The sequence below is a fragment of the Chrysemys picta genome, chromosome 13, assembly GCF_011386835.1.
Source record: "Chrysemys picta bellii isolate R12L10 chromosome 13, ASM1138683v2, whole genome shotgun sequence".
Classification (NCBI taxonomy): domain Eukaryota; kingdom Metazoa; phylum Chordata; order Testudines; family Emydidae; genus Chrysemys; species Chrysemys picta.
Genome location: NC_088803.1, coordinates 38,488,084 through 38,513,230, shown reverse-complemented (window position 1 = coordinate 38,513,230; position 25,147 = coordinate 38,488,084). Strand labels below are relative to the sequence as shown.

The window sequence follows — 25,147 nt, the reverse complement described above, 5'->3', positions numbered from 1 at the left end:
GAATGTCTCCAGCATCTCTTTATTCGCTACAGGAAAGTGTTACAACAAAACCTCAACCAATTATAAAGAAAATACTTCAAACAGTTCCATGTGCAAACAAAAAGGAACAGTTATCTCCCAGCTGGGCATTAAATGGCTACTTTTTCTATACACCTCAAAGGTGTTCTAGGCACTTCACAGATAGTTGAGATATGGTCCACGCTCCTTGAAGCCTGAAATCAAAGGACTCCATTCTCCACAGCACCCTCAACTCCCATCAGGTTCAACAGGCCCGATCGTGAAATGTAAACTTTGCACAAAGGAACATAGGACTGGAAGGGACTGCCTGAGTCATCGAGTCCAGTCCCCTGCTATTGCAAACAACTCTCTCATAAATATACAGTAACTCCTCACTTAAAGTCATCCCGGTTAACGTTTTGTTGTTACGTTGCTGATCAATTAGGGAACATGCTCGTTTAAAGTTGCAGAATGCTCCCTTATAACGCCGTTTAGCAGCCGCCTGCTTTGTCTACTGCTTGCAGAAAGAGCAGCTCATTGGAGCTAGCTGGTGGGGGCTTGGAACTTCCCCCTGCCCCCATCAGCTCCCCACTCCCCTAAACTCCCTGTGTGGCAGCCGCCCAGCTGGCTATCAATTGCTGGGCAGTTCAGCTGTCCCTCCCCCCACATGCTGCTTCTGCCCTCTGCCTGGGAGCTGCTCCCAGGAGCCTCCTGCTTGCTGGGGGAGAAGGGGTGCTAATCTCAGGGTGTTACCCTCCCCTCTCCCCCCCCCCCGCTCTTTTACCCCATCCACAGAGCAGGGGTGGACGGGATACGACAGGACTCAGGAAGCTTGCTGGCAGCAGCTGCAGTCTCAATTTGCTTATCTATGTAAAAAGGCAATGTACTTAGAGTGGGGTCAGCATACTTAAAGGGGCAATGAGTGTTTGTCACACACGCACAAACACACACACTGTGTCTCTGTTTCTCTCTGCCATGGTGTCTCCCCTCCCATTCCTGCTGCCTTGTACAGTGTGAGGCTACATTAACAACAAGAGGTTAACCCTTGAGGGCTCAGCTGAGTGCTAGTTCATCATTTAGCAGCCAGGCATCCCCTGGGAAATATCCCACCCTCTAACTTCACCACCTCAACCAAGCTTCACAATCATCATTGCTGTGTACAGTATTAAATTGTTTAAAACTTATGTTGTGTATGTGTGTGTATACATATAAAATATAGTCTTGTCTGGCAAAAAAAAATTCCCTGGGACCTAACCCGCCCCATTCTTATGGGGAAACTGGATTCGCTTAACATCGTTTTGCTTAAAGTAGCATTTTTCAGGAACATAACAACGTTAAGGGAGGAGTTACTGTATACCTCAATGGAAGCAGGACCCAGCCCAATGGGAGCGGAGGCACTCAGCACCCTTCAGGATCAGTCCCTATGGATTCAAACCTCCTCTCATGAAGTAAATGAGAGCTTTTCTCCAAATTTCAATAGGTACAGCACTGGCCTCTACATTAGACCAGGAACCCAACATAAAATAACAAAAGCATTGGGGGAAGGGAGGGGGTTTATCTGTATGGAGAGGAGGCAATTTGAGTGGACTCATTTTGCACATCTTTTGTTGGCTGCTTAGCTAGGTTTTAAAAAAATGCATGTATATTAATTCTTTTTTGAATTCTTTTATTTGGTGGCTTCTCGCGGGCAAGTCTCAGGGAAGGAGGGACTTGGAAGTAGAGTAGGCGACTGACTGCCCAAGTCAGGCTGGCTGCTCTCAAGCACAGGGGACATTCATGGAAGGAAGTGTGGGGACAAAGAGCCTGAAGATTTTTTTGTCAGCCTGTCTTCTTCAGCGAGCCAAGAGCGTGGGTGGATATGAAGGGGTTGGCAGGTGGCAACCTCCTTGAAACAGTCCAAGAGGGGTTTTACTGACTGATCAGCAGGTGGGGTGGGGTTGTTACTTCAAACTTTGTACCAAAGCCACGATCCTGTGACTCAGGCTTGGAGGCGCTGGGCCAATTCAGAAGAGTTAGATGAACAAGAAACTGTGAACGGAAGGACAGGAGCAAGTGTCCAGCTGGCGAACTCTCCTCCAGGTTCCTCTGCACCGGGGATTCCCCATGGCCTGCCAGTGCAGCAGCTGATTCCTGGTGGAACAAAGCAAAAGGCGGGTTGGGGGGGAGGGATTAGTGTATTAACTCCTTCAAGGACAGTACCTGAGTGCATAATGCACCATCAGTAATGGGGGCTCCAGCAGGGCTGCTAAGCAGGACGCTGGCTGCTCTGTAGAAGTAGCCAATCACACAGCCACTGTTTGAAATCAGCCAATAAATCCTGAAGCTTCTGTCTGACATCAGTCTGCACCCACTGGGCCTGATTCTGATCTCACACTGGTGAAATCAGTATCAACTCTATTGATACCAATGGGGTTACATCAGTCCAAAAGCGGTGTAAAGTGAGATCACAATCAGTCCTCTTGTACTGAAGCATCTGATAAGTTGCAAGCCACAGGCAAAGTTCACTTCTTCAATGCACATCACCAGCCTCTACTACACCTGGGTGAATAAGGGATTTTTTGGTTCACTGGTAATTGAGCGGCTGAGGGGAAAAAAAAAAATAATTGTTACAGCTCAAACAAAATATTTTGTTTCAATTTTGAGCATTTTTTTTAATTTGATTTTTTTTAATAAATTGAAGGAAATTTTGAAACAAAAATGTTTCAAACAAATATATTTGTTTCAAAAATGTCAACATGAAACATTGATTTTTTTGTTTACTTTTTTTTCCAAACTAAAACAATTTGGTGAAATCTACAGGAATTCATGAAATAGTTTGGTGTCGCCCAAAAAAAGTTTTGTGCCAAAAAAATTCCCCCAGCTCTAGTCTCTTCTGTATCCTGCCAGCTTTCCTCGGGCAGAGCTCTCACTGTCATCCACAGACACTGAACGAGTAGGTGTTATGCAACACAGAGCCATGCAGTACGGATCTATTTGTATGGCAGGAAAAGAGAGCAGAGACATCACCGTCACCTTCTAAACTATTTTCTCCTAGGTTCTGAATGTTCCCAGCAAGTTATTGAATGTGTTTATCCTGAACTGACTAGAGAAATGTTCCATTTTAAACAATGGCTTTTAAGTACTTACCCTGATGTGCAGATGTAGCATTTGAGAATCCCAGCTCACACTAGACATACTCGTGCTAGCTGGCTAAAAATAGCGCGAAGCCACGGCAGCGCAAGCTAGCACATACCCACAAGGTTCAGGAAGGCTTGTACGCAGTGTAGTTACCCTGTGCCGACTCTTGCCGCTGCTATTTTCAGCATTTTAGCTGGAGGAGAGCTAGCAAGAGTATGTCTAACATGAGCTGGGAATCACACCCTCGCTCTTGTGTAGGTGTACCCTTAGTGTTAGCACAAAAGGTGCTGGCCAGACAGACAGGGAGCTTGAAATTTAGCCATAGAAAAAGGTACGGCACGGGCAGCAGCATTGCAGACTTCTGTTGGCATGTGGTAGTGCATGTGTAATGGGAGAAGGTCTCAGCCCGGCCCTTTCGGAAAAGCACAATGGCTCGTTCAGTCCTCGCCCCAGTGCCAAGAGCTGTCAGCAAAGTAGCCAGAATGATCTGTTGCTCCTGTTTGCTTTATAGTTCTCTAGAAGCCTGAATTATCACTGCCAATTTTACAGAGACAGCAGTGCTGCTGGTTTAACGAGGTGCCACGATCCAGGGGGCAGTTTTATACATCACACATGGTGGGGGGGAAAATGAAACACTCTCTTTTCTGGCTTTGGGTCATTTCAAGGCACCAGGGTTTGCATAGGAAGAATCAAGATCCAAGACATTACAGAGCAGGCTACATACATGGACAGGTCCCACATGTTGTATGGTTCTCCTCCTCCCTCCCTGGGCCACAGCTTTATCTTTAAAAGGCTTGATTCCCTCAACATAAAGCACACTTGCCAGCTTTGGCCCTGCCGATAGGAAACACGGTCTGTGTTATGTTTAAAGGAATGTTCCCCCACTTCCCTATCTGGATGTACCAAGTGAAGCTGTTTGTGGGCTGCAATCACCACATCTTGCTTAAGTCTATAAAGAACAGCTAATCCTCCCAGGCACCGGCCCCCAGAGCAGTTTGTAGCGCATGCTCATCACAGACATCAGTGCTTGTTGCTTAGTACTGAGGTCTGGTACCATTAAAAACAAAACCAACCACCACCCACCAACCAACACCCCACCGCCACCTGTGCTAAGATCGCTGGATAGTTTTACAGCCCGGTCATGTTGGGCTTCTTAACTCTTACCCTTCCATGAACAAGGAGGCCAATCAAACTCCTTGGAGCATCCCAGGTGTTCCAACTTATGTGATGGCTGCTACTTGGCCATCAACCCGGAGACCTCCAGACCTACAAGCAGGAGCTGCTACATCTTGAGCCAAAGACACAAGGCTCCCTAGCTGTAACTGTAACAGATTCACATTCTCTGCAGGTCAGGCACTGAGAAGGAACCACTCGCTAACGGGTTACATAGGCAGCCTTCAGAATCTCCCGTTAGTCTGCACTAGCTACTCAAATGCTTGAATTGCGCCAGACTAGGCTGAGAGAGAGAGAGAAAATATTCAAAAGTACAACACCGCTGCTGAGTTTATTTTAAACTCTCTCTGAAGTTTTACTTCCCGACAATCATTCTGGGAACCAGTAATGAATTAAATGCTGGTGCCAGCTGTCAAACCGACAGCGCTAGAGGACTGAAGTGTGGAGATGGGATGGGTGTGATCCAGGCACCAGCTGTACACGCTTCCCTCGCAGTGCCTCAGCCAGGAGCTGCAGTGACTCCCCTCTAGGAGAGGCAGAAAGTTCAGCCTGCATGATCACCAGCAAATAGATCAATTTATCCTATTAGCATAACTGGAACGGTTACATAGGCTAAAGATTGAAACCAGGGTACTTTGTGGGGAAGGGAGGTTGGATGTATAGCATGAGAGTTCTACGTAGACCTGGCCAAGTGCTCAAAGCTGTATCCCAGCCCGACAGCTTCAGCCTCTTCACCGGGGCTCACAGATTCTGGCCTGAGGAGTTTAGCAGGACAAGAGCTCCCGTAAAATGTTTCAAAACTCAGTCGATACTCTGATATGTCTAGCTACTCTACTGGAGAGGCAATGCCCTCCGACACACGTGTTTCTCCCATCCCACCTGCTCCCCTTCCTTCTCAGAGATCATGGCTGACCAGCTCCATATGGGCCCCCCACACACACACACCTTCCCTGCCTCCATCCCACTTGGCCAGTCCTTAAAGCCTATTTCTGGAAGGAAGTGAAAAGGGAGCATCATGCATCAGCGCTGTGCATAAGACATGCCTATATAAGACATTCAGACATTCCAAACATGGCTCCGCTCCACCAACAAATACTTTGAACCGCACATAGGACAGCAATTAGAGAAATCAATACAACTGGCCCCCACAACTTGCACAACATTTCGTGGTAGCTTTAGGGAGAGCTATCATCTAAATGTGTGAATCATAAAAATACTTCCCACCACTCCAGAAGAGATCCAAGCCCCATTACCCCCTCAAGAATGTAAGGCCACAAATCCAGTTGAAAGGAACAAAAGAACCAACAAAATCTCTTACCCTGACGTAAAAGCTAAAATGGCTCAAAAACTTGTTGGGAATTCTCTTTGCTTTCAAACAGCAGGGGGAGATGAAAGGATTGAGGTGGTGGGGAGTCAAGGAATGAAATGAATGGAAACAAGATGACTGCCAAGGCTGGGATTATTCTAATCACTCAGGGATTTTAATGTATTGGGGTAATCAACCCATTAGGATTTCATCACAGAAGGTTTGTCGTGTTAAGGGCTAGAGCCATGCCTTGCCTTTAGATTATTAAAGGTGAATTCATTTTAATTTTTTATCATCTACAGGGCTTCCTATTCACTAGTCTCTTCATCATAACTCTGCAGTGCATAGCCCCCCCCCCCCCAACAGGAATGGCATTATACACACTAAAAAGAAGAACAGGAGGACTTGTGGCACCTTAGAGACTAACAAATTTATTAGAGCATTAGCCCACTTCGGGCTATAGTCCACGAAAGCTTATGCTCTAATAAATTTGTTAGTCTCTAAGGTGCCACAAGTCCTCCTGTTCTTCTTTTTGCGGATACAGACTAACACGGCTGCTACTCTGAAACCTTTCATTATACACACTGGCATCCCAATGGATTTGTAGGCTGCACCATCTTGCCTTCAGTCGGCCAACTGCACATTCCACCACCAGCCTGGAACAGATAATTAAGCTTTCTTCTGCCAGGTGCTCTCACATCAGAGTAGAGCTTCATGACCCAGGGCAGTAGAAGGTAGGCTCCCAAGATAACATTAGGCACGGACACCTCACTGAGAGCTATATGGGTCAAAATAAAGTCCCCAAAACAGATGTGACATAGGCAGCAGCAGTGTAAGCTTCCCCCACCTGGCCCCAGCCCTATCTGGAAGGACCATCTCTAGTGCTGCAAGGGGCATTCACTGTCCAAACCTCATTCAACCCTTGGTCTCCTTGATAAGACGGCCAACTAGTGCCAATTCCCATGAGACTTATTTGATTCAGCTTGGAAGCTAGACTGGTCAAATTCACTATGTTTTATAATCTGTTTCACTTCCCAGTTTCTCATGCACCTGGAAATGGATTAGCTCAGCAACTCATCTCACATACACCAGTATATAGCAAACAGATGGGAACAAATTCCATCTCTGCTGAACTAGAAAGGATTCAAACCAGCTCCTTAGAGATGAAAGGCACCAGGGGTGAAATCTTGACTCCATTCAAGTCAACAGCCACACTCCCACTGGCTTCAATGGGGCTAGAATTCACTCCATATTCTGTTAACACTCCCCTAAGCTCGCCAGTTCTCCAGGTTGCCATCAGAAATTACTATTTAACAGAGACAATGTCATTTTTCTTGCCCTATACACTAAAGTGTTAGAGCTGAGTGAATGACCATCCTCTCAAAAAAAAAAAAAAAATCAGTTAAACAAAAAATTTGTTTTGGGTCAAACAAAAACATTTAATTCAACCCAAAATGACTTTTAGGGTTTGTTTTGCTTCTTTTGTTTTCAGATGGCTTTTAAAAAAACAAAAAAAAACAAAACCACACAAGCTAAATTTCTAAGCAAAAAGTAGTTTGAAAAGTCAAAATGTTTCATTTCAAAAGTATTGAAACATTTTAACTTTTTGGAATTTCCCCCCCCCCAGGCAAAACTCTTCACTGAGTTTGACCCAAATGTGCAAATAATTCCAGTCGACCCAAACCTGCATTTTTCCATGAATAAACTGTTTGTTCAAAAAAAAAAAAATTCACTCAGTTCTATAAAGCTATGAATGTAGATATTATTCACCAGACAGCTTGGTAAATGAGGGAAGGTCTCTTTCCACACCCCTGGGAAGGAAACTGTGGGATGCAGATATTTTTTGTTTCATCTACTCCGATGCTCTTTTTTGGCTCCAGGATTTCCAACAAAATAATTTTTATTACACTTTTTAGCCTCCGCTGACCACATAAGTTGGGTTTGCTGCTCTTTATCTAAAGATCTTTGCAACTTTCATACTTAACAAGAAGGGGGAAGAGTGGGAGGAAAAGAATCTAACATGACTTGTTCTCATTAAAAGCCATGGGCAGCCTCTACCTAAAAAGGCTATTACTGGCTGCGGTAGTGGGTGTGTAATATATAGCATGTTTTCAAGCCTCATAATCCTTGTTTATGGTTAGTGTTTAAAAACAGAGCTATTCATTTCAATATTAAAGTGAGCTACAAGCAAAACACCCACAGCCCTGCCACGCAGTCGTTTCCAGTGCTGGATTGCCCTGCAGTTCCACAGTGGGTTTTTAAATATGTTAAAAACAAAATTAAATTCCACCTGTTACACAGATGTAACTAGGAAGGGAACTGTGTGAGAGAAAAGTGGAGGGGCAGTGGTGTCTAGTGGCTACAGCAGGGCACTGGCAAATCAGGACTCTATTCCTCCACTGACTTGCTGTGTGGCCACAGGCAAGTCCTTCCTCCTCTCCTTTGGCCCATCTGTACAGTGCGAGTAATGCTTGCAGAAGCAATTTGAGATTCCTGGGTGAAAGGTGCGATAATGCAAAGATTTGTTTTGATCTCCAGTTACACTGGCTACCAGTTCCCAGCACCAGAGCTTACAGTGCCTGGGATCAGGGAGAAACACACTATTCTGAACCACCCAGTTAGGGTCACTTTTGGAAACACGGTACAGATCTAGATGAACCACAGGTCCACTCGAGTGAAGTAAATGGTTCTTAGAACCAGTGCCAGCGGGCAAACAGATTTGGTTTTATTTGCTGGCCATGGGACATTGGTCAGACGACAGGAGAGCCTTTAAAAAAAAAAAAAAAAAGTCATGACTGTGCTACTTAAATTAGGAGGCAGTGAGATTTAGCGGACTAATCACAGGAGGTCCTGTGTTCCCATCCTGGCTCCGCCACTGGCTTACCATGAAACCTTGGCCAAGACCTTTCATCTCAGTCTCTCTGAGAAATAATGATTATAATATAACCTACCTAACACCTAGTGTGCAGTGAGGATTACTTAATATATGTACAGGGCTCTGAAAATGTAAAGTGAGAGGTGAGCAGAGAGTATTGTTAAACTCTCCAAGTAGCTCAAAGGGGAGGAATATAAAAATCCAATGTGAAAAGACACGAACAAGGCAGGATTCAGGGCTCTTACTTTTTGCTTCCACTGCCATCCCCGTAGCAATGCAGACTCCTGGAATCCAGGGCCGGGTGCTGGCACTCCACGCAGACCGTGTGCCCCTCGCTGAGATAGCGCATCCACTGAGTATAGGAACTGCTCCCCTGCAAACAGCCTTCCGTGATGGCTGTGATCTGGAATTCGACACAATACCTGCAGCAGAAACAACAGTCTCTGTTAGCTGAACAGCTGTGTTACAGACCTACCAGTGATCGAGCAACCCAGAGCAGACTGGGTGAACAAAGATCATTTTTAAAAAAGGGGGAAGTGCATCACAAAACACACCGTGTGCATTTATTCTGACAGGTTAGATTGAATAGCAACACTCAGCTCTAACATAGGTGCTTTCAAACCACAGATACCAAAGTGCTTCTCAAAAGGAAGGTAAATATTGCTGATGCCCCTTTTACAAGTAGAGGAAACTGAGGCACACAGCAAGTAAATGATAGCTCCAGGAACAGAGCCCAGGTCTGCGGACTCCTAATCTGGTGCCTTGTTCACGGGACCGTACTGGCCCCCAGTGCTTAGTTTTGATTATTTATGGTAATTCGTCATAGGAGACTAAGACATGTCTTGTAGAATAATTCGTAACAGCACCCAAGTCTCAAGTAATTGGAGGTCTTTCTATGGCAATGTACTTGCTTTGAAGTGGGGTGAAGCAGCCATCTTTTTGAGGAGGATTATCAGGTTTACAGTGAGACTTAGAACTCTATTTATGCCATGCTCAGATCACGCTGTACTGGTGTTTTTAACCAAACCTTAGAGGAAAGGCTAAGAACTGGCCTTGTTCAGTGAGGAGAACGGAAGTTTGAGGAGGTGGCGGTAACTGTGCGCAAATATATCACAGAATGGGGTTTTGCACAAGCAGAAGCTCTTTCCCTGCAGACGCTTTAGTGAGGGTGATGGATGTATGCACATTATGGAAACGTGTGTGTGCACGCAAGGGTGCGGAACCAGCAAATGCACAGCTGCCATATGGTGTCAGAGAAGTACCAATATCCTCCCTGTGACACTTACAGAATGGCAGGTGGCTTCCACAGGAGCGTGAAATAAGATGCCACAGAGAATCACCAGCCTGCAAAACAGAGTAAGGCAGGAGACAAGAAAACAGGCAGCAATCCCTCTTCGCGATCTGCTACATGGACCTACAATAGCAAAAGCAGCCCCTACAGGGATGAGAAGCAGGGAGGCAAGGCCAAAGTCAGCACCTCACAGATCTTAGTTCTTTAAGGTGAGCATAAAGGAGGAACGTTTGCCAAATTCGTGACTATGTCGAGAACCCCGGCCTGGTGACTGATCAGCACTCGCACATCTGTCTCTCACAGGATTTAGAGTGCACATGAGAGCCACATGCAGAACATTGACGCTTGCCAGTACCGTCACTGTGTAACAGTGACACTGGGGGGGAAAACGTGCAGCAGGAGCTTAAGGGAGCCAAGCACATCACCTGGATTTCCCTCCAGCTCTTGATGCAATCAAGCCAACCAGTACAATAAACTGCCTCCTACACAGCAAGAATGCCCAGACTCTGCTCTGCTGGTACCCAATAGGGCAATTTACCAGGATCCCAAATGGCAAAGCTAATTTGCACAAAATGGAGCCAGCTGCACCTGGCTTCACATTTAATACAGAGGTGCTGCCCACAGAGACAACAGCTCTCAGCATGCTGGAGCTGGAGTCTCCATAGTCCACGCTTTCCCTTTAATGCGGAGGATAACTATGGTTCACACTGTAGCCCAAGAGGGGAGTGTAAATGGCTATCCCCATTATAAAGCTGAAGATCAACTGTAAACAAGTAACAAAAACAGAACATACACACAGGAAAAAAAACAGGGGGTCCATAAATGCACTCCTCTGACCGTAATTAATAGGCATCAAGGGCCTATACAGTTGAGATAAGAAGTTCCTACGTCAGTGATTGATTTATTCTAAGTACCATGACAGTAACAGTACATACAGGCACATTTTTCTGACTCTTTAGGCCATGGTCTATGCTGGAGATCTATTCCTGGTAAAACAAACAGCAAAGAGCACAGCGAGACTGAGAGCTACCCTGCCAGCAAGCCCATCACATGATGATGGGAGAAAAGGGCCCTGGACCCAGAGAGAAGTAGGTCAAGGGAACAGGCTGAAATGACTGCTCTTTGCTTACGGAATTCTAAATAGCAACAATATTAAACAACTACAACTCTGCTCTCCCCATCATGCCAGCTTTACAGCCGTGGAGTCCCGCTGACCTCAGTGGAGTTACTCCTGGTTTACCCTGATGTCCCCAAGCAGAGAGTCAAGCTCTTTATTTTGTGAAGTCGGTGCCACACTGGAATCAGGCTTTAAGGGTTTGTGGGACCTGGACTTGTAGATTCAGTGTTTCCAAACCTGCACTTTAGCATCCACACTAAATTGTAAACCTTGGTTCACACTTACTGAACTTGGGTCTTGCAAGCATGCTAATGAATCCATACTGCACTACCCAGACCTTCTGACTTGGGTCTTCGGTTTGACCTGTGGCCACATTGCAAAATGTCACAGAGGAACTCAGGTTTTGACCCACCCCCCTAGCCACGTCATAAGACTCAGGTCCTGATTTGTATGTGGACAGAATGGGGGTTGGGCTCAAACCTGAGTCAGAGTCCAGGCTTAACATGCTGTGTAGACAGAGTCTAGAAGTCTCCATCCTGTTGAACATTTGCTCTGATAAGAGCAGACCCTGGGTGCAATCCTGCACACACTGAAGCTGATGAGAAAAGGGGTGTGAAGTGTGATTATACTGCAGCACTCAGGCCCCTACTTACCCTGATCTTTCATTTTCGCTGGACGCAGCTCTCTTTTTCCTTGCTTTCCCATAACCTCCTGTGGTTATTAATGCTGGAACTGTGCACAAAGAGAAATAGCACACATGGTAAGTGACATTACTCCACTGAGGCCACTTGTGCCTGTCAAACAATAAAGATTGGGGCTTTGATGGTCTTTAACGGCACATAATTTTTACTTTGATTTCCTGCCAAAGACAATTCCATATTATCAGTGAATATCCAGCATTTGATTGGAGATAAATTTATATTCATCCCCTTTTACTGTCTGAGAGATGGAGGCTGCTTATCAGAGCAGTGCCAACCAATGGAGAACAAAATCACGGTTAATTTAATAGCAACTCTCAGCAGGTTTGAGAAAGCGGATTTAAAATAAACCTAAACTATTAAATCCACACTAGTAAAGAAGCCAAAGCCAAACTCCAGTCCCAGAGACATCAGGAAAAAAAAAAAAATCAGTAGTCAGTGGCGTTACACCCATAGAAAGTCAATGTATTCAAGATCAAATCAGTCTTTACTCCAGATTTACATCAGAAACTGGCACGCAAGAGAAACTGGGTGGGGAAAGGTGATCTCTTGCCTCTGATGGGTGCCATCCCTCCATGACTTTTGCAGCTGATTTATAAAGATACTGCTCAGGACCTCTTAAGGCCAAATTTTCCCTCCTACTTACAAGAATTTTCCTCAACTGACTTCACAAGAATTACACTCATAAGTGAGATCAGAATCAGACTCCTGGTGTTTTACTTTTGAAACATACCAGATTACACTAAACAGCACGTACAATAAAATGTCCCAGAAAGGATGCCCACAAACCCCATACAAAAGGTTAAATTCAGTTCTCAGTAACGCTGGTGTAAATCCAGAGTAACTCCACTGACTTTACTGGAGCAACTCCAAATGTACACTGGTGTAACAGAGCAGAATTGGGCCCAAAGGGTTTATCTGCAAATAACTCCAGCCAACAAACACTGTAAAGAAGGTTTAGTGGCCAGACCCCTAGATTCAAGCAAGACCTCTTCAGCCCAGGACTCAGCCATGTGCCCAAGAGGTTGCGTTTTCAATGCACTTACTAAGGGACTGTTTGCACTCAGCTCCTTCCTGGTTCCAATACTCCACACAGCCAGCCTTCTCCTCCAGAGGAGGACATGCCTCGCCTCCATTTCTAGGCTCCTGCACGACGTGTCTCCTCCGAACTCGATATGTTGCCCGGCAAGGCTCTGCACAGCCACTCCAGTCACTCCACTCGGATACAGCACAGGAGACCTCTGGGAGTGGGGTGAGAAACAACAATGTAGGCTGCAGAAATCATTCACGTGATTTCTCAGGAATCTTCCCCTGACTAAATCTGTGGGGTGCTGAGTTTGCAGCCAACCGAGACTGCCTGCCATATTCAGTCACACAGAGCACTTCTCAACAGTTTCAGTGGAAGGCCCCATGCTCTCATCACAGGAAAGTACTTGACCCTGGAGGAAGTTTCAACTCAGGCTGGTCTGTGTTAGGGGGTGTTGCACCCATGTAGCTACACTGCAGCAAGGAAGCACTGCTGTAAAACGATTATGCTTTTTTTTTTTTTTAAGTGGCCAAGTGGCCTGTACCAAAAAAAGAGCTAAATTCGAAATCTAAAATACTATTCTGGGTAAAGACCCTCCTTTCAGTCACCAAAGCAAACATGGTAGAGAAGTCTGTCCCAGGAATGGGGTCATTGGGCCTTGTTCTAGTAACACAAGCATTACAATAATATTTAGAAATAGCAGCATTTCTGGGTTTATTCAGTGCTTGTTTATGATTTTTGCTGCCTCTGTTACTGCTAATTCGGGAAATATTTACGCAGAACCACCAAGGGTTCCATCTTCCCCAGGGCCTCTCATCCACCTGGGTGGCAGTTTCATTCAGGCATCAAGCGAACTTTGGACTAGAACAGAACTCTGGGGCATTGGTCCTATCACGACTGAATGAGTGCATGGTCCTTAAACTGGCCCATAGGCCAGGGATTCTCATCCTTTTTCTTTCTGAGGGTCCCCCCCTCCAACATGCTATAAAAAGTCAATGGCCCACCTGTGCCACACCAACTGTTTTTCTGCACATAAAAGCCAGGGCTGGCATTAGGGGGTACCAAGCATGGCAATTGCCTGTGGCCCCATGCCACAGGGTCCCCCACAAAGCTACATTGCTCAGGCTTTGGCTTCCGCCCCAGGTGGTGAGGCTCAGGGCCCCGGGCTTCAGCTCCATGCAGTGGGGCTCCAACTTTCTGCCCTGGGCCTCAACGAGTCTAATGCAGGCCCTGCTTGGCAGACCCTCCTGAAACATGCTTGCAGCCCCCCAAGGGGCCCCAGACTCTTGGTTGAGAACCACTGCCATAGGCTACCTGGGAACCACAAGCTGAAATAGTTACAGGACTAAGTAGCAGGGGGAACATTTAAAAAAAAAAAAAAAAAAAAAAAAAAAAAAAAAAAAAAAAGAGAGAGAGAGTCCATCAGGGTATCGGAGATAGTTTTGTTGAGTGATTAGAGCATAGGACTGAGTGTTGGAAGAACTGGTTTCCTACCCCTGGCTGGCTCTGCCACACATTTCCCCATGTGACCTTGGGCAAGTCATTGCATATCTCTGTGCTTCAGTTTCCTCATCTGAGATAGGAATAAATATTATAATAATCATTTATTTGTACTGTAATAGCACCTACTGACCCCAATCAGGGCTGAGAGCTTGCTAAGTACTGTAGAAACACACAAAGAGATGGTGCCTATCCAAAGAGCTTACCATCTAAGACAAGAGACAAACAGGCAGATACAGTCGGACAGACCAGGGAGTACAAGGTAAGAGTGAGATGACAATAAACAGTGCACTTGCCCATCCCATGAGCTGCTTGAGGTGAAAATTCATCAACATTTGTAGAGTAACTTGAGATCCTCAGAGGCAGGACACTATGGGACACGGCTCTGGATTGGGACTCAGGAGTCCTGAGTTCTATTCCCGGCTCTGCCCCGGGCCAGCCACCTCCCCCTCTCTAAGCCTCAGTTTCCCCATCTGTAAAATGGGGGTAATGATACTGACCACAGATGCTGACTCATTTCCCGAGGTGCTCGATCCCCTCTCCACCCCTTCCCCCAACACCCCACTCCCTCTCTGCCTCTCCCCACCCCGCCAAGTTCACATCAGTCAAGAACACATCTCAAGTCCAGTTCCCATGCTCTGCTCCCTAGATCACTCCCCCCACTTTTTTTGCTTGCCTGATGCTAATTTTTTCAGCACCCCCCCCTTCCTGGACAGGGCTCTAACCTGTCAAAATTATGTTCTGAGGTTTAAACTCCCAATATCATGAAGAGACATGATCAACCCCTTGCAGAACCATCAGGGACAGATGCTATGAGCCTTCACGTCCCATTGAAGACAACGGGCATGCGGCACCTTACAGGACTGAGCCATTACATAGGAAAGTAGCAACATCAGTGCTAGATAGTGCAACAAACCCTGCTCAAATACCCCCAAAGATGATCCCAATGTAAACTCAAACCCTGCAGATGCAAATCAGTGTATTATACAGTGTTTCATGAACAGCCCCCCCCAAAATATCCTTGCAGTCCCCCTATTTCAACCTAGTGTATTCGACACACACCAGACTATTCTGCACCTGAATCAGCAGGAAAGGAAGCCAGCATTTCAGCCTTGGTCATTCTGGCATCTCTGCTTCTCCAGGCAGGCCTCTGGATGGCTTCCCTAGCCGCTTTCTATTGCCAGCCGTTCTGTGCAGTAATTCTTTTCTGTCTGTGAGGTAGCATGCCTGCACATCCCATCCTGGCTAGAATTATCACTCCCTCCAACTTCAAGTCTTCTTTGCTGGACTGAGAATAGTAACTGGGGCATTCACTGCCCAGATTGTCTAGGAGTTTGCTCTATTTCAGTTTCATCCCGGTTTCCTATTTTAGAAAGTTCAGGTTAGTACTTTATAATCCTAAAATCAACCTCTCCACTTTCCATCCACCTTCCTCAGGTTCTGAGGCAGCTTTCTACAAACATCTACATAGAAGCTGTGTAGAAAGCCATACTGTGCTACAACAGCACGTGTTCTATTGACAGATCCTAGCTTTCCATTGGACTCCTCAAACAGTTGCTTCTCTCTGCTGGTGATAATCATTCCTGTGTCCAGATGTTCCCATTCAGCTTCAGTCCCATTCACTGTGCATCTATAGCACTTAGCTATGCAGTCTACTAGTTTAGGGCCAGAGTCTGTAGGACGCATGCTCACCAAGAGTAGTACTCCAGGAGTAGCCCCCACTGAAATCACCATTCATAAAGTACTACTTCAAATGAATAAGGATGGCAGACTCTGACCCTTCACGCTAGGCTCAAATGCGAAGAACTCCCGAGATCGAACCCCAGCTCTGCCTGAAGTTGGGGCCCAATCTTGAGAGGTGCCAACTGTCTCATCTCCTATTCAAATCAATGAAGAGTTCAGGGTGTTCAACACCTTACAACACTGGGCACTTGCCACATAGTCTCGAATTAATCACAATGCCTCAGTTTCTTCTCCAGTAAAACACAGATAATCTCTAGTTACTGAATTAACTTCGTTTGAAACTGCTGCTCATATTGTCTTAGATATGTTTGGGAGGTTCCCATTCCCCTTGCAAAGATTTAAAAAAAAAAAAAAAAAAAAAAAATACACACCACACCACAACCACATACACACACCCACCCACGTGGCACCATCCATAATATAAACAAATCTGAACCTTTCATTTTTGTAACCATACGTCAATATCAGTAATTAGCATTAATGAGCTAAATAAATGAGATGCTGTTCCAAAGATGCAGCAATGCGCAGCAATAAAACCTAAATGCTTATTGGCTTGTACAACGGCCAACATTAATCCTCTAATGAATCCTCTGAAATCACCTGCTCTTTCAGCCAAGTTTGGCTTCAGATATTAATACCACACTTTAAATATTTCATTTTAATATTACTTGGAGAAAGTAAATCTGTAGTGAGAAAAAAATAATTTGAAACAGTCTACAGATATGATTCAATATCAAATATATTTGAGTTCCTTGCATCCAGTACAAATGAACCATTACTAATATCTTTTGCTCCAAGTTATTTCTTTACAGAAAATGACCATGTATTTTTGGACATAATTCAGTGGCTAGTACATTGTTATACCTACAATATGCCACTAGATGGTACTGTTTCAAAATACTATCATTTATTTATACATCACAACAGGCAGTATTATAGCAGACAACTGGGAAACTAGAAGGAGCATTATATAACAAGGGTTATTATTTGGATTATAGTAATGTCTGAAGGCTCCAGACATGTTCAAGGGCATATTATGTTAGGTGCTATATAAACACTTCAGAAAACACAACCCAAAAGAGTTTCAGATTAGGTTGTGAACAAGACTCTGACTGACAAACAATAGGAGACAAGGAGTAAGGGAGAACAGGGGTAACAGTAAAGGAATCACATGGTTACATACATCAAGTATTGCACAGCCAAATTATTGGCTTTTTTTTTAAATACATACATAAAATCAGCTATTCCTGACTGCTGCTCAATCTAACCATCACTGGGAGTGAAACCTAACAGAGGAAACAGGATTGACAGTCAGTCAATTACGGAATTTTTGAATGGGGACCACATCCTGAAAGAAACCCTTCCCAAAGCCCCTCTTGTGGTCTTCAAACAACCCCCCAACCTTGCAAGATCATCATAAGCAAGTGTTTCAAAGTTCACCAGCCCTTGTCTGTAGATTATGCATCTGTTCTTCTGGCAACACCCCCCCACCAACATGCCTTTCAAGATCCGTCAGTCCTACACATGCCTATCACAACACCTTATCCAGTACACTAAATGTCCCAACAACACCTATGTGGGCAAAGTCAGAATCACTACGCTCTCAAATGAACTCTCAGAGAAAAATGACGAGACCCAAAAATACCATGCCGTCTGTGGGTGAATACTTTTCACAAAATAATCACTTCACATGTGACCTTTCAGTCCTTGTCCTCAAAGGAAACCTGTGCCACACCTTCAAAAAAGTTAAGCCCAGGAGCTTAAATTCATGATTTTGTTAGACACTAAAAATCCTGGTCTTAATAAAGACACTGGATTTATGACTCATTATGGCAATCTCTAACCCACCAACCCTCTGTGTCCTATGAACAGAAATTGGTCCAATAAAAAAAAAAAAAAAAAAAAAAAAAACCACACACACACACCTTCTCTCGCCAATTATGTTTTTGTTTGGCATACAATTGGGAAGAAAGCTCTCCTGTTTAATAATTCAACCCCCAGTCTCTTCAACTGAGGGCTGAGAACTCTTCCACTTCAGTTCCCTGAAGGTCTCCTTGGAAGACTAGGTAAGATATGACTTGATATTTCTAAACTAAGGCCTGGTCTACACTACGTGTACACCTACAGCACTATAGCAGTGACAAGGGCCTGATCCCTCTAGGCAGTTATCCCTAGATATAGTCGAGGTTTATTCACTGTTCCAGCCAGTAAACTTGCCAGATGCTTTCCATCCTGCAGCAGCACCAAGAGATGAGCTGTATATTTTGTTGCCTTCCCCTCACTCTCAGAAATTGCTCCTTTACCTAGAGTGCAAGCTCTTAAGACCAGGGACCAGCATTGTGTTACATGTCTGTGAAATGGCTAGTCCAATGGCACTGGGGCCCCTCAGCATGACCCTACAATAATATTTGACCCCTGCGGTCAGCACAGATGCTCGAGAAAGGAACTGCCTCTCAGAGGTTTCTAAAACCTAGCAGCCCTGTGTTGAGTCCTCTCAAACCAACATTACTCATGTGGATGGTGGAGCCTCCTCTCCCCTCATACATCGAATGGTGCAGGAAGAGTGATCTTCCAAGCACACTGTGTGACTCTCTAGACTAGAGCAGCTTCTTCTTTGCAGACGAGAAAAGAAAAATGCCCACCCTGTCTGCATTAGCTGGGTAAGTGATAGCAGTTTTCTTCCAAGACGTTTGCTTACACACACAGGCATCTGGGATCATGGGCTGCCATGCATGTTAAACACAGACATAGCTAGGATTGTGTGTGCCGCCTATGGCTATACAGATGCTGCTTGGCTGCACGTCCATGACAGAGCGACAGCAGTTAACAGTGCCAGTGCTACCCTAGGGCCCCGTTTCTCAAATGTGGCCACCAGGGGGTCTCCCTGCAACCACAGCAGCTTCCTGGGCAGTGATGGGGTGGGGGGGAGGGGGAAAAAGCATCAGCCCCTCCCCTTCCTCCTTGTTACTCCTGGATGCGCCACCCTGCACCGCCTCTCTGGACAATGCTGAAGGAGCAAGGTTAGTTCTCTACCGGGGGGGGGGGGGGGGTTTAGGGGACTCAGGGTTCAGCCCTGGGGTGGTTGGGCAGTGGGGACTTAGGGAGCCTGGCTGCAGACCAGGGCTCCAGCCCTGGGGCTTTAGGTGCTAACACAGGGTTCAGGCCAAGGGATTTCCTGCGCCGATCCCCAGCTCTGGCCACACAGCCCCAGCCTTTGGCCATGGGGTTTCAGGCTCCAACCCCTGGTTGTGTAGCAGCAGCAGGCTCCAATCCCTGGCTCTGGAGACACAGCATGCCAACCCCCGGCCACATGCTCTGACCCCTAGCCCTGGCAGCTGACCCAGGGCACTGGCCCTGGGTGCCAACCCTGAACTCCAGTGAGTGCTGGCCGCGGGTGCCAACGCTGACTCCTAGACCCAGCCGAGCGGCAGCAGGTGCAAACTGCGAGTGCGAATCCCCACCCCAGTGGTGGCTGCCGACCCTGGGTTGCGTGCTCTGACCCCCCCACCCGGGACACCGACCCCCAGCCTCTGCCCATGCAGCAGTGGGCTCCGACCCTGGGTGCCGATCCCTGGCCGCCAGCCCCAGGTGCAAATCTCCAGTGCCGGCTATGGGCTCCAGCAGGTGCTGGCCCTGGGCACCGACCCTTGGCCCCAGTCATGCGGCAGTAGGCGCAGACCCCAAGCGCCGGCCCCAGGGATCAACCCCGGCCACGTGGCAGCAGGTGCCGACCTTGGAATCCTGCAGGTGCTGGCCCAGGGAACCAACCATCAGCCCAGACCATGCACTGGTGGTACCCCTCTCCCCCAAATCTATCATCCCTGGCCCTGGTGCCTCACCCTCCACCCAGATCTCAATTTGCCAGGATGTGCTGTGAAAAGTGATTTTTAAAAGATACAAATATCACTTTTCACAGCAGTTAGCACCCCAATGTAACCTGCCTTCTGAGCTCAGCACCCACCAGCAGGCAACCAGGTTGAGCCCTGACACCTTTCATTACAAATTAAGCACCGCCCCCCCCCCCCCATTACCTCTATTTCCTGCTGCCTCCCAGGCTCCCCACCCACTGCCCCATCACCCATGGGCCCTACTGCCTCCCCCCGCATTGTCCCAAGCTCCCTTCCGTGGCTTCATACCCCAAGCCTGCCCCATTTCTTGCCTCTTGTCCATGGCGTTCCCCCCTCCACAGCACTGTGGGCAGTTGTCCACAATCCCCACCCACAAGGCCCTGTTTGGTCCTGGTTAAATCCACTCTGCTCCCCCAAATATAGAAGTCAAAATACTCCTATGCATCAGAGCACCCCAACAATCGCTGAGATAAAGTTTTAAAGTTGCCTTGTAAATGCCATAAATCATAATGCAGACTCGTTCCCTTCTAAATATTACTACAATGCGGGCAGAGCTGTATTGCGTAGATGTGGTTTCCTTTCAAACCACAAAAAAACGTAAATACAGTGTGTTTACATCGTCCACTACTGTAGCTCCGTAAGCAGCAATTGGTCAATCTCATCATGGGCAAGATCATGGTACACCGTGTGGGGCTTGAGTAGGCTGAGACTGTTTGTGGCAGAAGGTAAAAAAGAGTTAAGACACAACAAACCACCAACCTTTCTAATATCCATTTAAGTGCCAGATAGTGCCCCTGAACGTGATACAGAGATGGTCCCACAGGAGTCACCTCCTGCTAAGAAAAGCGGAACATGGGAGGAAGAAAAACAAACATTTCAAGACCAGCAGGGAATGCAGTTTCTTGGAATCAGAGACTGCTTCAGAAACATATTTCCGAGCAAATTGCCGTGTGCTATTTGTAAGAGAGATTCATCCAATCAAAATGTATGCAATGTAACATCACTATAGTACTCATGCAGGGGTACTTGAGCAGAATTACCACAATGAGTTTCAGAGGCGCAAGCTGGTACATGATGCAAAAACAGAGTTCAAAAGACAACAGCAGCAGCTCAAAATTTTTTTGAATAAAAGCAAGGAAACCATTCAGCGATGGAGAACTGCCAAAGAAAATTGTTCTGGCCATAGAACCAGAAAGTAAGCTTTTCAGAGAGATATCACTGACTGAGCAACGACACATTACAGAGCAGCATAAGAGATGTGGTGAATTTTCTACAAAATGAAATAGCTGGAAAAGTCGCAGCAAGCCCCTTCTACAGTCTGTGCTTGGAGGAGAGCCTTGATGTCATGAGGAATCCCAAGGTAATCATATGCGTTCGCTTTCTGGACCATGATCGCTGTTTTTCTGAAGGCGTTTTATGTCAGGTGAGCCTCAGAGATAGGCCTACTGGCAAACACATTTTTGAATGTGTGCAGGCGAGAATGCAGGAGTGCTATGTTAGCTTTGACAATCTCTGTGGTTTGACAGCTGATGGGGCAGCAGCTATGCAAAGTGCACAAGTAGGGGTGCTGAACGGCTTCCAAGAAAGGTGCACTTAGACTTTCTTTGGTTCACTGTTTTGCCCACCAAGAAGTACTTGCCAGCAAGGCTTCAATGAAAAGTATGAATGAGGTTGAATCCATAGTGGGGGGGGGGGGGGGGGAAATCCATCAGTGCTGTCAACACCAGCAGTGTCAATAAAGGGAAATTCGCAACTTTGTGTGAAATGGGCTGTGAAACACACAAGGTGCTGCTGAATTACAACCCAGTCCACTGGCTTAGTGACCGTGTACAGAGGCTGTTTGAGCTCTTCTCAGAGCTCATTGAGGTTTTGAATAAAGTTTCACCAGAACTGTCCAAAAAAAACTACACGATCCAGAAGTACATGGTTACCTGCTCTTTTTGAAAGAGGTTTTACCAAAGCTTGCTTCCTTGAACCGGGAGCTTCAGAAACCTCAGCTAACAATATTTGATAGCATTGAAATAATTAATACATTTAGAATGACAATCACTGACATCGTCCAGCACCTACAAGAGAAATGGGACTTTTCAGGGTGTTTTTTTTTTTTTTTTAAATGCAAGCTTAGTCAGTTTCTCAGCTGTCAGGATGAAAATGTAAAGCAAAAAGTCAGCTTAGGTATTTAGTTACAGCCGAGTATCCTGTTGGAGGATCTTGAAAACTGTTTCAGTGAGGGAAGCTTTTTCCATCAGTACACCTTTGTGACTGACCCATTCAACAATTCTGCTTCAGCTTTTTTGGCTGCAAACAAACTAACTGCCTTTCAAGACAGATTAGCTTCCTTTGACTTTAAGGAATCTCAGATCCCTTATGCTGAAAATGTGCAAGGATTCAAGAATGAAAACATACTTCAGTCAGCCTGGTGGTACAGTACAGGAGTTCTGGAATAACATGTACCTGTCTGAGGACACCTACAAGCCCATAGCTAAAGTTGCTTTGCTTGTCCCTGTTTTCTACTACTGTGCTGTGTGAGAAGGCATTCAGTGCCCTTCATTTCCTGAAAAACAAGTACCGAAACTGCCTCGCTGATGCTAACCTCGAAGCTTTTATTTTAATTTCACAGGAGACCCGAGATCCTGCAGACTTTCCTTTCAAAGAGCTGCTGAGTTTTTGCAAGTAATCTGATCTACACAATGGTTGTGGTAAAACCCAGAACTTTTATCATCATGCTGTATTTCTAACATACAATAGAATAGGATTAGGTTTGTTGTTAATATCATTATTACTGGATTGGATGGATATTTGTCTTTCTGAAATAAAAAATTGGGATCTATTTGCAGATAGGTTTTATCATTATTATTTGGACTTCTATTATGTCAAAGCATTTTTAAATTTACTTCAGAATTGTTGTACAGACCACCACTTTTACCAAAAACACAAAAGAAATATAATAATCAAAAAAAGACGAGAACGTGCAAAGCACTCTGAGGCCACCAAAAAAATTGTGAGAACCCCTGCTCTAGGGCATGGTCACTGGGAATCATGATGTGTCTGTACTTCAAACATTCCCCACATGTGAAACAGTTCAGTTCCCAGTGGGCCTGTGTCCACATCACTAAAAGCCATTCTGACATCTAGCACCAACAGGACAGACCCCTTCATTGGCAGCCTCAGCCCAGAGGAGCCAAGTCGGAAAAAGAGACGGAGCTCTTCTCTCATCCCTGGAGTTAATCCCTTCAGGTCAGGGCTCAGGCAACAAAGATGTAGTTTGCATTGCTGCAATCCATACTGTGCATGTTGGGTAAATAGGAGTTTTCAGTCTCCAGAACTGCCAACCCAGCCCCTTTCACCAACACTAAATTCAATTTAAAATGATTAAATGAAGTCATTTCCCACAGGGAACTTTCCCTCAAAGTAGTGCTCCCAAAAGATCATGGAAATGTTTGCAAAACTTTGTTAGGGCAGAGCCAAACTGAGGAAAAATATGGAAACGGTGATTAGGACACCTAAGAATACTATCAGTGTGCATCTGACTCTTTGAGGAAGTGGTTTGTGGGAAACAGGCAGGTGATTGCACCAATCTCTGGAAAAAGTTACCTCCCTGATTAAAAATTTGCACTTTGCTCTAAAGCATTTTACTGCTTTGCTCCACTCCCTGCCATTCTGAACTGCACATCAACATGAAAACACAACTGCCCATGGACTGGGGCTCAGGGTCCAGCCAGCTCAAATCCCAGCCCAAACCCAGCCCAGACACATACAGAGTTTGAGAACATTCTGACTTCTGGGGAGCTGTAGCGATTTACCCCAGCAGACACAATCTGGTACTAGAGTTAGCAATTTATTAATGAGAAGAAAGCAGGTCTTGTGATTTAAGCACAGGACTGGGACTCAAGAGATCTGGGTTCTTTCCCCATTTCTGTTACAGACTTCATGTGACACCTTGGGCAAGTCATTTAAACTCTGTGCCTCAGTTTCCCCTCTGTCAAATGGAGCTATTACTTCCTTATGCCACAGAAGTTTCTGAAGCGTAATTAATACTTGTAGAAGTACTCAGATACTATGGTAATACACGTATCATTAAAATAATAAACTTCACCTGAGTCGCCTCATGACACGTCCTGAAGGTTAGTTGACCTTAATCTTAGAGGCAAACCATAAATTCATCATACTGCTGCCTCAAAATGTTTTACCTACTCTTCTCGTAAGTAATGCCTAGGGTTCCTATAACTGGAGAAGAGGAGAGAAAACTAGTCTGTGTATTGTGTGTATTTGTGATGGCCTCTTTGGGGGTTTCTCCTGCACAGCCAGTTCCCTCTGTTGTTGGGGTGGGAGGTTACACACAGTACCAGGGGGGAAGAGGGCGGTTCTGAAAACAGACACACATTACAGTCACACACAATATTTAAACAGAAAGGGAACTTGGAGCAGGTGTCAGATCTGAATCTGCTCTTTAGTCGTTTTTTTAAAACGGACTAGATTACTTTCCAGTTGATGGTGCCCCCTTAACTCCCTTGGGTATTTCTAAACACCAGAAGAGGGGGTGGGGGGTGCTAAGGGAGACTACAAGGAGTTTATCCCAAGCCAGAAAGGCATTGCCCAGGCTGTTACTGAACACCTTGGGACACCTGGCATTTTTCAGATCAGACCAGGAGCTGCCCAGAAGCACAAACCCTAGTCAGTGAAATTCAGGGCAAAGTAACAAATATTGAGCAAAACCCTGAAGGGACTTGGCACCTCTTCCTGGCCACCTACAGGTTCTCACTGCCTCGCCTTGAGACCCACAGGCGGGTAGCACCTCCCCGTGGCACCTATGGGTGCTAGACACCTTCAAAGTGACTTATCGGTGCTGAGTGCCCAGCACCACCCCGCGGCACCTGGCGCCTTTCCGGATCCCAGCAGGCAGGCAGCCGGCCGGCCGCAGCGGGCGCTCACCCACCTGGGCAGGCCTGCGGGTAGTCGTGGCAGCAGTCCATGGTGCGGGGACACGCCTGGTCGCAGTAGCAGACGCCGTGGGATCGGTCCGGTCTCCAGCCGCTGCTGACACAAGCCAGGTCTCTGCCCCGGCAGCAGCGCCCCAGCTCGGCGCAGCCGGCCTCCGAGCCGGGCGCCAGGAGCAGCAGCGCAGCCGCCACCGCCGCCAGCCAGCCGGGGCCCCGAGCCATCGCCGCGCCCGGCTTGGAGCGAGGGCCGCACATGCAAACCCAGCCGGAGCCGCGCCCAGCCCCGGAGCGGGCCGGCCAGGGCAGGCACCGCGTGGGGAGCCCGGCCGCTGCCGCCGCAAGGGTGCGGTGCCCAGGTGCTGCTGAGCCGGGCGCCCGGGGGAGGCGGTGCCAGCGGCTGCTCAACTCATCGTCCCGCCACGTGCTGCGCTTTGGGGAAGGAGCGAATCCCACCGCCGCCGGGACTCCCTTAACTGAGCCCAGCGTCCGCTCCCTGCGGCGATTGCGCTCAGCTC

General features: G+C 46.6%; 1 protein-coding gene across 1 annotated transcript; it reads right to left on the bottom strand.

The window, feature by feature from the left end:
• On the bottom strand, positions 1–25,147 carry LOC101949868 (somatomedin-B and thrombospondin type-1 domain-containing protein-like). Its single transcript, XM_008172139.4, has 5 exons — positions 24,629–25,147; positions 12,621–12,815; positions 11,530–11,608; positions 8,714–8,890; positions 1–2,127 (listed from the first exon to the last, which is right to left on the bottom strand). The coding sequence occupies exons 1-5, from the start codon at positions 24,885–24,887 to the stop codon at positions 2,010–2,012; spliced, it is 828 nt and encodes a 275-aa protein (XP_008170361.3). The 5' UTR covers positions 24,888–25,147; the 3' UTR covers positions 1–2,009.